This window comes from Drosophila obscura, unplaced genomic scaffold (genome assembly GCF_018151105.1).
Source record: "Drosophila obscura isolate BZ-5 IFL unplaced genomic scaffold, ASM1815110v1 contig_73, whole genome shotgun sequence".
In the NCBI taxonomy this organism is placed as follows: domain Eukaryota; kingdom Metazoa; phylum Arthropoda; class Insecta; order Diptera; family Drosophilidae; genus Drosophila; species Drosophila obscura.
In genome coordinates, this window is record NW_024542865.1 from 3,133,000 (window position 1) to 3,149,032 (window position 16,033).

General features: G+C 44.9%; 3 protein-coding genes across 4 annotated transcripts; 2 read left to right on the top strand and 1 right to left on the bottom strand.

Annotated features, from left to right (window-relative positions):
- The first annotated feature begins 149 nt into the window (after positions 1 to 149).
- On the top strand, positions 150 to 3,519 carry LOC111065239 (F-box/LRR-repeat protein 4). Its single transcript, XM_022353296.2, has 9 exons — positions 150 to 1,084; positions 1,144 to 1,237; positions 1,303 to 1,507; positions 1,587 to 2,207; positions 2,271 to 2,380; positions 2,449 to 2,779; positions 2,852 to 3,043; positions 3,114 to 3,183; positions 3,251 to 3,519. Exons 1-9 carry the CDS (start codon positions 758 to 760, stop codon positions 3,323 to 3,325), a joined length of 2,025 nt encoding a protein of 674 aa, XP_022208988.2. The 5' UTR covers positions 150 to 757; the 3' UTR covers positions 3,326 to 3,519.
- Positions 3,520 to 4,739: 1,220 nt separating this feature from the next.
- Positions 4,740 to 7,557, top strand: LOC111065249. 2 transcript variants are annotated; one of them, XM_022353315.2, is made up of 5 exons: positions 4,740 to 4,765; positions 5,858 to 6,045; positions 6,320 to 6,581; positions 6,657 to 6,884; positions 6,950 to 7,557. In XM_022353315.2, the coding sequence occupies exons 2-5, from the start codon at positions 5,858 to 5,860 to the stop codon at positions 7,241 to 7,243; spliced, it is 972 nt and encodes a 323-aa protein (XP_022209007.2). In that variant the 5' UTR covers positions 4,740 to 4,765; the 3' UTR covers positions 7,244 to 7,557. The 2 variants fall into 2 exon arrangements, with proteins under 2 accessions (XP_022209007.2, XP_022209008.2); XM_022353316.2 differs by lacking the exon at positions 5,858 to 6,045 and having other exon boundaries at positions 4,749 to 4,765.
- Positions 7,558 to 8,589: 1,032 nt separating this feature from the next.
- LOC111065245 (furin-like protease 2) lies at positions 8,590 to 16,031 on the bottom strand. The gene is given in 16 exon segments (XM_022353307.2): positions 8,590 to 9,326; positions 9,391 to 9,623; positions 9,692 to 9,985; positions 10,050 to 10,249; positions 10,326 to 10,608; positions 10,688 to 10,962; positions 11,036 to 11,063; positions 11,066 to 11,191; positions 11,761 to 11,948; positions 12,031 to 13,504; positions 13,567 to 13,726; positions 13,803 to 13,937; positions 14,940 to 15,037; positions 15,110 to 15,185; positions 15,270 to 15,374; positions 15,454 to 16,031. Coding segments are annotated over 16 exon segments (4,710 nt in total). The 5' UTR covers positions 15,991 to 16,031; the 3' UTR covers positions 8,590 to 8,828.
- Between the last annotated feature and the right edge of the window lie 2 nt (positions 16,032 to 16,033).

A 16,033-nucleotide genomic window follows, 5' to 3' on the forward strand; every position in this document is an offset into this window, starting at 1 on the left:
AATAGATATCAAATAGTTTTGTAAACAGAAAACGACAGGGCAATTTTAAAAAGTGATTTTTGCATGATGTGTCGGACGTAACGTTGCATATAAGCCCATCGCTAATCGATAACGATGTATTTTGTATCGCTTTATATTGCAGCCCTGGAACTGTTGTTGTCATTTCGTTTAGTAAAAAAAATTATTAATTTGCTTAAAATTAAAAAAGAATACAAATTGTTATTGTAGCAAAGGTCACACAAAATAAGGAACACACAAAACTGAACACTCAGACAGGGAAGTGGCATAATTAGCGGCAAGCATATGTAAGAACAAGACGATACCTTTGCCGCCCCCCCAAAACAACACAAAATACATTGCAAAGGGGAAGGTCTAATTGGATTATCAGCGAACAGCGATAAAGAGAGAGAGGACACAACGACGTTTTTTTCCCAATTTACATTGAGTTCTGGCCCAGCAACGTGAACAAACTGGCCACAGCCACAGCCGTCTCAGGGGCAAGGACAGCATATTTACAAGGACAGCGGCGCGGCTGAAAGCCAGAGCCAACATTTCCCTTGGCCCATTCAGCTGGAGGCGGAACCTTGTGGAGCAGCAGGCGGAGGAGCAGCAACCACAACGACGATTCTGGCTCGGTTATGCCCAACGCCTGCCCTGGTACGTGGAAGGAGAAAGACGGCGATACGCGGGGTCGCTACTGCTGTCGAACGATACACTGAGGCTGACCTTCGGCCAACGGCTACTGGCCTACAGTGCTATGTCCCTGCTGGCACTTGCCCAAGCCTCTGCCTCCGCCTCCGCTTCCACCTCCAGCTCCAGCGACACGGAACTCGATGCCCAGGTCGATTTCTCGACCATGCTAACGCACCGCCAGCGCGAGTACAGTGGCTGGTTTGGTTGCGGCAGCAAAATGCAGCCAGAGCCATCGGATCAGGGCTACTATCTCGAGCAGTATGTGCTCGGTGTTCTGGATTTCAGCTCACAGTATGGCATCGAGTACAGCATCTCGTATACGGCGGCCAATGTGGTTGGCAGGCCATCAAAGTTCCCCGCCTACGGCGACTACCCAGAGACCTTCACCATGGTAAGTGCCACACCCACACCATACTCGTTGCATGATGCACTCAAGAGTGTTCTTCACAGCGCACTTACGGCGATTGGTGGCAACGTGCACCATCGGCCACACGGGAGATTCAGCCACAAAATCTACCCAGGCTGGCCACACACGATTACATTGGTAAGTTCTGGCTGAGCGCGCAGGTATGCACAATGTTTGATTACATTTCTGATTGCTGGCTGCAGTGGTGTACTTTGAGGATTATGTGGTGCCCACGGAGGTGGCCATCTTTGAGACATTCAATCCTGGCGCTGTGATACGCATCTGGGCATATGGTTTGACCAAGCACTGGACCTGCCTCTGGGAGGCCTTGGACACCGATCTGGCACCAACGTCACGTAACTCCCGACGCTTTGCGCCGCCGCTACAAAAGACCACCATGATAACAAAGTATGAACCCAAAGCCTGCACTCAATCGTGGGCAGATAATCAACTAACTGCTGTTTTCTTTGTCCACAACCGACAACAGAACCCTGCGCATTGATTTCAACCACAGCCAGCTTAATTACTATACGGAAATCGATGCCATTATGCTGTGCGGACGTACCGTCTCCGGGCGCCTCATTCAAAGCATTCTGGAGGAGCAGGCGCGCGTCTACAAGCCTCTCTCGGCGCTCTCGAAAATGGCCGGCAGTGGGGGACCCATCAGCTGCAAGCTGCGCACGCTGAAATTCAAGCCCAACTGCAGGGAGCATACTGACACCAGCCTGCACGAGTTCATTAGCAATGATCTGGGCAAATTTCTGCTAGACAATCGCCTGGAGGATCCACTGGCAGCAGCAGCAGCAGCCACAGAGAGCAGCCAGATGCCCCTTGGCATGTGTGTGACAGATCTGCCATTTGAGATCATCTTGAAAATACTCAGCTACCTGGACCTACAGTCACTGTTTCGTGTGGGCCGCGTGTCGCGCACGTTCTATGACATATCCACGCATCCACTGCTCTATGCTGAGCTCAACCTGAAGCCCTATTGGCCGGTGGCCAGCTCAGAGCTGTTGTGCACGCTGGCCCGACGTGCCACCATGCTGCGCAAACTGGATCTTTCCTGGTGCGGTGGCTCCAACGAAATCTCACCCACCGAATTCAAAAAGTATGCGGAAAAAGGAAAAATTCTAACTGCCAAATATCATAAAAAATATCATTCCTTTTGTAGATTTCTAACCCAGCGCGGCGATAATCTAACCCACCTGCGGCTAAACTCTTGTAAATTTCTAAACGCCAGCTGCATTGAGAATGTGGGCATAGTCTGTGATAATCTGATTGGTAAGTCTCCGCTAGCTTACCTTCGCTGGATGGACTCCCATCGTTTATACGTTTCGTTCTTTTGCTAGAGTTGAGCCTGCGTAATTGTGCCACTGATCCGCCGCTTTTGAACTTCTCCTGTCTGGCAAATCTCAAGAATTTGGAGCGTCTTGATCTCTTCCAAACGGCCTTCGACACAGAGCTGCTGCTCAGCATGCTCGAGGGCAATCGCAAGCTAAAGCATCTGAATCTAGCCTTTTGCGGTGTGTCTGTCAATATGGACGATGTGGCCGATCATCTGGCCACATATAACACACAGCTCGTATCGCTGGATCTGTGGAAGGCGCACTTTCTGTCGGCCCGTGGTCTCTTGGCCATATCTCGCTGCCGTCAATTGGAGGAGCTCGATTTGGGCTGGTGGTATGTGCTACTGTTAAGCTACTGCCTGTCAGTCTTTTGGCATTCATGTGTTGTATTCCTCCTGTCTTATAGCCTGCGTGAGGCATCGCTGGGAGATGGCTTGTTTCAGCTGCTGTCCAACTGTCCCAAGCTGAGGAAACTGTTTCTGTCGGCGGTGCGTGGCACCACCGAGCGGGATCTCATACACATTGCGACGCTGGGCAAAAATCTGGAGCAATTGGATCTCATGGGCATATTGAATATAACGCACGAACGTGTCTACGAGTGAGTTTTCATATACACTCGACTCGATTCTCCTCTTGAGGCACAAACTTACTGCTGCTCTTTCTTTCAGCATTCTGGTGCATTGCCCCAAGCTGCAGCTGCTGGACTTGAGTTTTTGTGACAACATTATGGAGCGTGATGTGAGTCTAAGCCCTGCATTTGTATCCTCCTCCAGCCTAGAATTGTATTTTCTTTGCTTTGTTGCAGTTTGACGTACTGGCGGAATGGTCCCGTCAGTTTAAGGTGGATATCAAGAGCAGCCGCATCTTCGATACTAGATAGGTGATCACAGGAAAGCAAGTGGACATGCATACCTTGTAGCTATTATCAATAATGGATGTACAGTTTCTATGTGTGTATGTGGCACCTCTCCATCTTTTCTGTTTCTAGTAAAATGTTACCTTTAGATATTGTTTAAAACAAACAAAAAACAAACGAAACCTGTGGAAATTTTTAAAATTGGGGAATATCAAATCAACGCATCTTGTCTACATTAATAGGTAAAAAAAAACATGTCAATCTAAGACAAATTCAATATTAATGGTTCAATGGAGCTTTGAACAACAAATTTAACATCAACTACAGGAAATAAGGTATACAAAAGTCCATACGCAAGCATAAAGTTGGGGTTAAAGGGCTAACTAGCTAGTAATATTAAATCGAATATCAAAATCGAGGAATTTTTTTTTTTTGTTATTTACTGGTTACTGGTTCTCGGTTTCTGAGGTCACTAGACAAAACAAATCAAGTTATTTTTCCAAATATTAACACACATTTCAAATTGACCGCCAAACTCAATTTAGCGCACCAAAAATACTGACATTTTTCGCTCTCAATTCGTGGTGGTTTTTTAAAATTTTCTCTCTTTTCCGAGGTGAAGAGAGCGTTTTCGTGGTGACTTTCCCCCCATTTTCGTGGTGTGGCAGCATGTATCTTACGGTAACGTAGATTCATGGTTGCGACGTTCCCGTAAGATATTATGGACTTGAGATATTGTTTGTAATTTCAGGCTCGAATTATCTAGTAATATTAAACTGAATATCAAAATTGACGAATTTCATATCACAAAATATCATGGTATGGCAGCCCGCAGCAACTACGAATTGCACGAGTCTGGCAGCGCCACAAAACGACGTCACATTCGTTTTATGTTGTTTTTGTTTGAACCTTAATATGAAAATAATCCAATAAAAAGAACTTCTGAAAACTTGCCAATCTTGTAGAAAATTTATGTATCTATCGGATTAAATTATTTGTTTAGGGCTGAGAGTCCCAGCTAGCTGGTAATATTAAGCGGAATATCAAAATCGAGGAATATCAACGCATCCGTCAGTATATTTACGGTATATTTTAACAGTGACAAGGTATATTTCGGTATATTTCTGAGGGTCAGACGGTATTTCAATGATAAGCGGTCACACTGGCTTATTGTTTATTCGTGCACACACGGTCGGCAAATTCGAATAATGTAAAGTTTGTGTTGCAGATAATTCTCCATTCATTCCCCCCTTAATACCAGCCAATTGTGCAAAATTGTCGGGACAACAAGAAATTGAAAATCAAGACGAATCTCTGCCATTTTTTGAAGGCACCGAATCTCCCATACAATCGCAGCACGGCCGTACACACACTCTCACATATAGCAGCGCAGCGTATTGTGTGTAGTTTGTGTTTGAGTTAAAGCTAAAGTGATATTCAGTTTGAAATCTTGGTGGTATAAAGGTGAGCTATTTGCGTATAGTTTTGTGTGTCTTATCTAATTTTGTTTGTAATCCCCTCAAAGCAATTTGCCTTGTATCCCACACACACACACACGCACCAACAGCCCATTGTGTAAATGTGTTGGTTTTTGTGTGTGCTGCTAGCTTGCGTGTGTGTGTGATGCGTGAATCTTGGCTTTGATTTGATACAAAAAAAAAAAATAAAACCAAAAACCCATTTAAATAATTTAAAGGTCAATTCGGGCCAGGCCAGGCTTTTATGCCCATGAGAGTGTTACTTACTAAAACTAGCCTTCCCACTCAATATTAATTAACTGCCAAAATTGTCTTAAAATGTTTAATAGATCTGTGAGTTTTATCTCAATTTCACTTTCGACCCACTTTGGTGGAAAATGTGAAATGGAACTCGTAACAAGGCTAAAGTACGTGTTCTGATTGGGAAATTACCGTTTTTCTTTGTATAATACCAACCACCTTACCTTGCTTTATGTATGTATGTACTGTACACTATTTATAATACTACTATATGTGCTATATGTGTTATGTTTGTGCAGCCATAACTTCTTTCCAACTAATAAACGTAAACGGTTAGCTAGCCCACAGTCCAGTTCAGTAATTGTGAAACCAGATACAAGTGTATGTGCAAATATGTTTGTCAAAAGCGTCAACAGCTCCTCCGATAAGTAAAGAGATCATTTTCATATAAATATTTGTATGTATATCTGTTTGTTACGTTACCCACCCGTAATCGAGCCCAGCCGAACCCAACCGCACATGGGCATAAAAATGTCGAGTAAGATGTTTTTCGTACCACACAAAAATTATGCAAACTCCACAGAAGAAGAAACCAAAAAAAGATCTCCGATTTTTTGGGTTCATTCACTGATAAGCAAAGATATCATGGAATCATGTTTCTCTTGTATGTTTATTTGTATGCGTTTTATTTACCCCGCCCAACTCCAACTCTACTCGACTCCACCCCCCACCCTCCACATATAACTTTCATTTTTGCCGTCCGAGTGCGCTAGTCCTAGATTTCAAAAATTGTAATAAAAACAAAAACATTTTTCTGAATTTCGTGACCGACTTTCAGATGGCGTCGAACGCTTCGAAGAAAAAATCCTCTGGTATGCGCATATTGTGGATACCAGGCAGAAAATCTCACCATCCCAAGGGCCGCCTAAGCACCACCAGTAAGAACGTCTCGTATTCGGGTCCGCAAAAGAAAAGCGAGGTGTGGTCCTTGGGAGGCAGCAAGGCACAGACCGAGCTGATTGACTTGTAAGTAAGAGGCGGCTTTATTTGGAGGAAAATATACAGAAATATAAATGCAAAATGCATGCCATGCCCCACCCCACCCCACCCCACGCCCCCCCATACAGTAGCCCATGGGATACACATTCGAATTATTTGAACTAATAACAATTGTACCTACCCCCATACCATACCATACCTGACACCATGTCTCTAATCACATTGCACACACATATGGCATACGCACTCGCAATTGTTGCAACAGCAGATTCTCTGATCGCATGTATTCGTAATCTTTCAGCCCAATGTCCGAGGGTCTCCCCACAACACCATCATCGTCGCTGAGCATTGTGGCCACTTGCTCACTCGTTCAAAGCGTGAAACACGATCAGCACACTTCCATTGATGATTTAGTTGGACTTTCGGAGACTGCGACATTGCCAGCTTCGCCAGGAGCTGCAGATACACCGCCGCACAGTCCACTCTCTGAGACACCATCGACACCGTCCACAAAAGCCATGACCTCGCCCAATGTTATAACCACAGCTGAAGTGCAGAATTTGGTAAGCTAAACGCTAAAGTTTGTAATGGGCCAGCCATCAATTATAATTTCCCATCTGTTTCGCTCTGTTTGGCAGCACAACTTTGTGAGTCCCGAAGATCTGCCCAAGGTGCCAGGGCATCATTCGGCCACAGCCGAGGCAGAATTGGCACTTAACAGCTCGGCAGGAACGACAGCTTCGATAGCAACGACATCCTCGCCACAGGAAAACCGCAAGGCGGAACCACAGCAAATGCCAGCCACATCGCACTCGCAGCAAACCTCACCCCAAAAAACCAAATACAAGAATCACAATAACAATCAGGTATGCGACTTAAAGTAGCTAAAAAGACTCTTTAAAAATTAACCTTCATAATTGTTGCTACACAGGAGGATATCAATTCAATTGAGAGCATCTCCAGTTTTCCCCGCTTTCAGGGGAATACCACTGATTTCGATTGGATCGATGAGATGGTGCAGCAGCGCAACTGCAATGAACTGATGCACAAGAATAAGCGCAAAAAGGCCTCGAAGAAGGCCACTGAGAGTCTTGAAAAGGATCAGTTGGATGGCAAGACGTACGATTATAAAACCAAGGCCAATATTGATAATAATGATGGTGATGAAAAGATGGTCACATGCCTATACTATTCGCTCATGTGCTGCGACTGTACTATATCATAGATCTAATGAGCGTTCATATACATATTATCCATGTAAAATACCTCTCCAATACCTACCTATGTATAAATTATGTACGTTTTTGATACGATACCTTTTAGTAGTATGTATAATAATTCCTCGAAAACAAAAACAAAAAACCACAAAGGAAGAGACACGACAGACATTTAGCATAGAAACAAAAAACAAAAAAACATTGAACAGCGACATACAGAAGAATAACTGAAGTATTACGAATTTATAATAAACAAAAACAACATTCAAATTTAATACCCGTACTCAATAAATATGAATACGATTGGGTATATCGAAAGAAACAATCTCCGTTTTTTTTAATTATTAAAACTATATTTTGTACTTTTGTAAATAAAGTATTTTCTACAAAATACAACATCAAATATATATGGAATTTTGCTTGTATTATTTAAACGTGCAGATATACTAAAAGGGAAGATAAATCTTGCAGATGGTATCGGCAATAATTGGGCATTGTGTAGAAAACACCTTCTCGTGAAACTATTATGGATACGACGTTCCTTCTAGATTCCTACTATGTGAATGGCCTGCAGTCTATAGCAAGAAACGCCCCAAAGAGCTGCTTAGCACCATTAAAATCCTAAGCATCTTCCACATAATCATACTGGCTAGTAAACATTTCCATATATGAGGGATGCAATAATTTAATCAAAATAATAATATAAACTTTACAACTATTATTTTCGTCTGTCGTTGACTGCCATCGCAGCTCAATATGCTTTGAATATTCCACATATTTCTTAATTTCATAGTTTGTTGTAGTCTTTGTTTAAAGCCCAATTTAATCTTCTACTCAATCGTTTCGTTTCCTTTAGCATGTATCCTTTCGTTTATGGCAAATTTAAGCAGCAATTCAATATTATTCGAGGGCATTTACATCATTATACAAAGCATTCCATAGCAATGACTGACTGCTGGCCACATTTTTTGGTTAACTTTTGGTCTTGTTTTATGACCAGTTTAGATCGTAATGAAAACCAGTTTGAAAGCCACAGCCAAATTTAAAATTTGGTTGATCTTATTTCGAATTAAACAAAAAAAAAAAAAGAAAAAAAAAAAACAAGGTGCGTGCGAGCTATACAAACAAGATTCGCGAAGGTAAGGCAAAGAGAAAGTCTAGGTATTTCTGGTGACGTGACTTTGATAGCAAAGGAGATAATCTACAATTGAATCGAATGAACCCCCCCCCGATCACAATGCCGAAGATGCTGAAAGAAGGAAGGGCAACGACACGACAATTGGTTTTTTCAACTTGACATAACATTTTTCATAAAAATTTAATACAAACATTAAATTTACAAATATATATATAAAAACAATTCACAATCACATATAAATTTTTTATCATTTTTTGTTTTTTTTTTTGTTTTGTTTTTCTGGATGTTAAATATTTCGATTTCGCTATATTACCTCCAAAGTAAGGTTTGTTTTTTTGTTTTTTGTTAAAATTTACTAGTCCAGAGGGAGAGAGAGAGAGAAAGAGGGAGCGCGCAAGAGAAATCCAAGAGAAAATCGCGTTGTCAATTGCGGGTTCAATCAATCAATCAATCAATCAGCTAAGGATATTATTGCTACAGCTTGGAGTTGCTGCTGCTGCTGCTGTTGCTGTTGCTGTTGCCGGATCTCTAAACGTGTTGTTGGACATAATATCATCTGGTTCTCCTCCATTTCTATTTCCATTTCCATTGCCGTATTCATTGCAACTTCTTCTCTTTGGGGCGGTGGCGGTGGCGCCTCCTCCCTTGCAATGAAACTCAATCGCATCAATATCTTTTGTACTCTCAATGTAAAATTCGTTCCCATGTATTGTGCCTTTGGGGTCATAAACGATCCGCTTCACCTCTGCCGTTACATCCAACATATCATCCTCCGTATTATCAGCATCATCCTCCTCATCGGTGTCATCGTCCTCGCCCACATTAAATATAAATCTTGCCTCATTACTCGTCTTTGTGGCTGAGGCATTGTTCTTGCGACGACCGCCCCCCGACGACTTGCTGGCTATCTTTCTGTATCTTACAGAATTTCTCGTTACATGGTTGCTGTTGCGCTGCAGAATGAACGAACGAAAATTAATTTACCAAAGCAACAATGATTCATCGATTTCTGTTTACCTGTAGAACAGCAAAAATAATGGAAAATATGGTGATAATCAACAGACAAATGGCCACTGCAATGGCCGTGATGGCTGTCAAAGGAGAGTCCAGCCGCACAAGGAACTCATTGCCATTGCCCTCACTGCCGCCAAGCTGGGCATCAGCTTCGGCATCGCCGCCGCTTTTGTACATGCTGCCACTGCCAATGACTGTGCGCCGTTTGCCGCCCGTAGAGGTAGCTTTGCATTCACCTGCAGGCCAAAACGAATAGGACTCGAGAATTATGAGATTTTAATCTGATTGTTTGGCTGATGGTTACCCGTGTCCTTGTCGCAATGGCAACATTCGGCTGATATTGTGGTGTCGTTTGTGCTGGTTTGATTCTGCTTACAGCATGGCACACACTGGCTGTTCAACTGATCCAAGTGGAGGGGCGGTGCGCAGTTCTTGCACGAATACTGGCCGGGGCCCAGGCAGGAGCGGCACGAATCGTGGCAACTCTTGCATGTGGATGTCGTAATGTCGTAGTACTGTGAGCTAAGGCACTCCATGCACAGTCCTCCATCGAGCATAAAGTGTGGCGGGCACGAGGAGCAGGCCAAAGGACCGGCATCTGCGAACAAACAATTTATCAACAAAATGTTCCAGAGGAGAACAGAATTTTCCATTGCACTTACCATTGCATGTCTTGCAATAATGATGGCACTTCTGGCAGCCAAAGTCCGACTTGTAGAAGCCCTCGGGACACTCTGGATGGCATTCGCCGGCTGCCAGCTGCCAGCCGACTGGGCACTGGACGCACTGGTTGCGCCGTGGTCCGCTGCATGTGTGACAGCTGAGATAGCACTTGGCACAGATGCCCCGATCGCTATAGTAGCTGTAACAGATGCATAAAATGTTTAATAAGCGAAATGGAATGCATTAAATAAACAATAAAAACATTAAATATTTACCCATTGGCACAGGTGGTGCGGCATTCGCCATTCTGCAGTTCGAGGCCCTTGGAGCAGTTGCTGCAATTGGTGCGTGATATGCACTGGCTGCAGGTGTGCAGGCAGGGCGAACAGACGCCCGTCTCCATGAAGAACCCATCCTGACAGCCGCTCACGCATCGGCTCAGCTCCAGCAATCGATTGGCTGGGCAGGACATGCAGTTCGTATCGAGAGCACCATTACAGCTCTCGCAGGAGGCATGACAGGAACGGCACTGGCCCTCAATCTGACTAAAGAATTCGGCTGCAAGGGATCGAGACGACAAAATTAATTTAAAAAAGTGAAGAAAGATAAAGGAAAGCTATCATATATTTTGACATACATTCATTGCAGGCCTCACTACCGGCCACAATGCATTTGTCCTTCTTGTTCAGCGACCAATTTGGAAGGCACTCGGAGCATATGCCATTGCTGGTGCAGGTCTTGCAGCCATCCTGGCAGGGCATGCACTCCAGCCGCTTCTTGTCCGCATAAAATGCATCCGGACAGCTATTAAGGCATTGGTTTTGCCAGGCATAACGACCTGGTCGACATGTGATGCAGTGCTGGTCCGTTGGGCCATTACATGTACCGCATGTCGTGTGGCAAAAGGCACATCTATGGGGCATAGGCAATCGGGAATAGCGGGGTTAAAATTTATATTTCAAGGAGCCTGGCCGCCGCTACTTACTTGTTATCCTCCGTTTCGTATGTATCCAGGGACAGGCAGAGTAGCATTTATTCTCATGCATCACTAGATGATGGTCACAGCTGGTGCAATACTCGGGATGGTCCTGGCAGGAGGCACAGTTTGGTTCGCACGGAGCGCACGTTCGATTTCTGCTATCTGTTTCGGAGGAAAATGTACAGAACACACAAGGTCAGAGTTTTCATGGAATTTTTTGAGAGTTCTGTCGCGTCTTTGATGGGAGCTTTGCTGCTAAGCCACACTGGAACAGAGGGGTAGAGCGAGAGAGAGGTTCTAGCAGCATTTGGCAGCTTTTTCTTTTGCATATAAATAGAAGACTATATGGACTGTGTTTATAGCCCTTTGAATTATACAACCAAACTCTTTTTCATGCCAGCAAAGAAGCAGGAAAAGAAAAGAGATGGCTATACTAAAGCATCCTCCTCTCTCCTCTCTCTTCTGTCTGTCTTCTTTCAGCTCTGGGTATTGGTATTACTTTGGCTTTAAAAAACAATGCACAAAATGATTCAATTACGAGTATAAACGAATTACAGCTTCAATTGCACTTTTGACTTTTGAATTGAATGATGGATGTCTGGTGGGAAATTAAACATCAATTTGTGTGGCTTCAATTATTTGTTCATACACTTTTGATTGGACAGATCACCCCTCCAATCATAATTGATCCCCACAATTTACCCCACAAGATGTTCTTTTCTTTTCCTTACTTTCAAAATAACCATCTGGACAGACTTGCAGACAGACAGCCAGATCGATCACATGCAGATGGGCTGGGGCACAGGTGAGGCAGCTGTCGGGTCCGGCGCCAGCGCAGGTCTCGCAGGAGTCGTGGCAGGGCCAACAGATGCCCACTTGATTGGGAAAAGATCTAGGCGGACAACGACTCACGCAGGTGCTGTAAATAGAACAAAAATAATTTTAATTAAATTAAATATACTTTTAGTACGATTTTGCGGCTGCGGCTGCTGCTTGCTTACTTGTCCAAACGATAATGACTGCAGGCCACACACTGTGTGGGTCCACGGCCATAGCAGCCCAGGGAATCGCATTCGGCATCGCAGGAGTACAGCACAATCTTGCTGGCATCGCCTGGCACTCCCTTCAGCTGGGCGGCCGTGACATTCTGTCCATCTAGCGTTGCGGTGGCCGGCTCTGGGTCCGATCCGGCACTGGTGAATATATTCTGATAGTTGAGATAGCCGGCAAAGCTGTCGGTGTTGTAGTTGCCGCCCTCATTGGCCGGCTGGCCGATATTCGAGGCGGATGGAAAGAGAAACGGATTGGCGCCCCCAATGGGGCTACGCATCTGTGGATTGCCATTCAGCAGCTCCGACTTGAGACGCATGGGCTGATTGGATGTGCCATAGAAGATCAGCTGCCACTTGGATAGTATGCCCGGCTGATTGACCCTACGACGGCCCGCGTTAATCACCTGCAAGGTCCAACGTCCCTCGGCCTTTTCGCCCCAATAATGCACGCTGAGAAATGGCCAATCGTCAAAGTTTGACTTGACAATGTCCCGCGGTCGCTCAAACAGCAAAGTGCTCGTTGTGCCCATGGGCGAAGTCAATAGAATCCTTAGATTTCCTCGCGGAAAGAAGCGCAGGGTAATGCGACACTGGACATGCTCCAGATACCGCACCTCATTGATCGTTCCCGCACAGCCATTCACATCCATGTGCGTGGGCAAGGTGAAGCCAAAGGAGCCCTCGATGCGTAGATCCTCGTTATTCTCGCGCGACTTGCATATATGCTGCGGCGGCACTGAGGTCCACTGCTCTGCCAATGTGACCATGGCGCCGGCATCCATCAGTCCGTAGCCAAATTTGTGACTGTATTTCCGCTTCACGCCATTCAGGGTCCAGCCGCCCTCCTTCTCCAGCGGTGAGGGTCGCGACGTATACACCACCAGGTACTGCATATCCCGCCAGGTGAGATCTGGATTTGCCTCCAGTGCGAGTGCACAAATCCCAGCTGCCAGCGGTGCTGAAGCCGAGGTGCCCGTATGCTCAACTGTGCAAATATGATCGGGTCGCAAACGTCCATCCATATCGACGGTGGCCACACTCTTGTCATGGCCGGGCGTACCCGAGCTGTAGGTGGTGGCCAGCGTTGAGGAGCATTCCTCCAAGTACCAGGGCTTGAAGCCCGCCTGCGTGGCACTCGAGATGGAGAGGGTGAAGATCGAATTGGTGTAGCCATCGCAGTTGCACGAATCGGTGTAGCGGCCACCGTTGCCCGAGGCCCAAACGAATATGGAGCCGCGTCCCTGCCGTCCGCTGGTCACGCCATAAATGAAGGCGCGACGAGCCAACGGGCCAGGTCCATCCACCGTTGAGCCATCATCCTCGGGGCCCCACGAGGCACTGTAAATATCAATGTGCGAGGGATTCAAACTCAAGGCCTGCGCCTCCACCACATCATTGACTTTGCCATCGAGCATGCGCACACCTAAAGAGCAAGCACAAAGCGTGGAGTACAATAAGCCAGAAGGATCTCAATGATGTACTCACCACCAATGCTGGCATTGTAGGCCACACCCACGCCGCAGTAATTGTTAAAGGCGACGGCTGCCACTTCGCCGGCACAGCGTGTGCCATGCTTATTGTCGCCATTATCCTGCGGCGTGGGATCCGAGTCATTGCCATTGATATCGAATGAGGCATCGGGATCCTGCAAAATACAAAATTCCATGCCATTAGAGTAGAGCATAAATATTTACATGGCATATTATTATTAGCATATTTACATAATTCTGGGCCAGATCTGGATGATTTGTTTGGATGCCATCGTCCAGTATGGACACGACAACACCCTTTCCGGTGTAACCCTTTTGCCAGGCAGGTCCCACATTCATATCCAGGCCATCTTTGGCACCGCCATTCTGTTAGGAAGCGGAAACAATACAAAAAAAAAAAAAACAGAAATAAAACCGCAATTAGATTAGTGGAATTTTTGTTGGTGGATTAAAATTTTAAAACCATCTCACATCTCTAGGATATACTCGTATGCATAACGGAAAAATACAACAAGGGAACAGAATCAGTGTTTGAAATAAGCTACAAATAACTGGCATGCAGCTGTGGCTTCCTTTTCTGCAAAATGTCAGTAAATAGTTGCAGCAGCAGACAGCCAGCCAGCCAGCCAGCAGGCCAGCCAGCAACAAGAAACGAACAAGTGACAGAAGTATTGCTGTTCTTTTTTGCCTTTGGCGCGACTTTTTTAATACCCTCCTGGATCTGGCACTCATATAATATTTATTTTTTTATTTGTATGCACCTGTTTTCTTTGCGTAGGCCATCCTTATTATTTATCATAACACAGAGGGACAAAATAAAAACCTTTGAATGTATTTTGCAAAATAAAAAAATGTTGCTTAGCTTAAATTCAATGGAGCCGACCCCAGGCCTACAAAATATTTTTAATATCGTGCAAAATTTATGCACTAATGTAATTTAAATATATTTGAATTTAATACAAATTATTAGATTTATTTCAGCGTTAAAATGGAGGGTAGGGTATTAAATAGGTCGACAGCAGGCGACTTCCGTCACAACTGCGGCTATAGCTTGCTTTTTTATATTTCTTCTTGCTGTCTGCAGCTGATACTTTTCAGGAAGTTTAAGCCACAGCAGCTGTTCAGAGGAAGCGCAAGAGCTGCCACTAACTTCTACTAATTCGAATGTAAGTTTATCAAGCACTGATTCTAAGAGATCTACGCTTTGGTTAGAGCAACATGTACAAATACATCTATATCTACTCGTACCAAAGGAATAAAATATATATCTGAGGGGTGGGGAGGGTACAAACAAACATTTAACAACAACAACAAAACATGGCATGCATTTTGAAGTGAGAGAATATGGATTTTACATACTTTACTCACCAGATACCACTGCTCCTTGAACAAGGGATCCGGAAATATGGAATGCGAGCTAACATCACGATACTCCAGGCGTGGCGAATGCGTGGATAGATGCGGCTCTGGGGAGTATGGAGAAAGATGCGATTCGTCGTGTGCATAGTCGCTGGATGGACGCAAAACATTATACGGACTGTAGGTGGGCAGATCCTGATAGGGACCATCGCGCTTTCGTCGTACTTTCTCATGTTGCTGCTGCAGCCACTTAACCTATCAAAGAAAATAATCCAAAATGGGTTTACATTTTCGTCCTTTAAGCAAGGGAAAATCAATGTGAATGTCCTGTGTATGTACCTCATTCTCGGATCTTAGATCACTCTGATGCTTGTGACTGGAACGCAATGAACGCTTCGAGACGCGATGATGATGGAAGACATAATAATCGTCGAGTGCTCCAATCTGCACAGCAAGAGAGTGACAGAGTGATAATAAAATGTGGGTTTAGCTGCTAGCAGGCGCCACCGAGTCGTCAACATACCTGACCCCGATTCACGAAGCCATACTTGTCCGCAATGGCATCGGCCACATATTTGCCAGCCGGAATGTGTACGGCAAACTCATTTGTGTAGATTGCCTCCTCCGGAATACTGTAGGGGCCAAACACATCGTTCTCATTGAGGAGATGCTGCTGCTGCTGCTGCTGTTCCAGCTGCTGCTGCTCGTGTTCACTGGCATTTAAATGAGTATTACTTATGACCTGCAAGTTCTCTGCTAGGTCCGAGACAGAGTCAAAGTCAGGGTGAGTGTTGAACCTCGCGGCGTTGGCCTTGTGGTAAGTGGTTTGGGTTTGAGTGGACAAATTAACAGCCGCCGCATTGCTCTCGTTCTGGCTGCTACTGCTGCTGCTGCTGCTGCTGCTGCTACTGCTGCTGTTGAGTATTCTTCGTGCTGCATTAATTTGTTGCTGTTGTTGAGTTTCGTTTACGCTTACGCTTTCGCTATATCGATGAGCACTACTAGTGTTTCGGCTTAGGACTACTAAAACTAATAAAAAATATATACAGCTCTGTGCCATTCGATTAAATGTACATAAATAGACTCTATTGAGTTTTGCATAT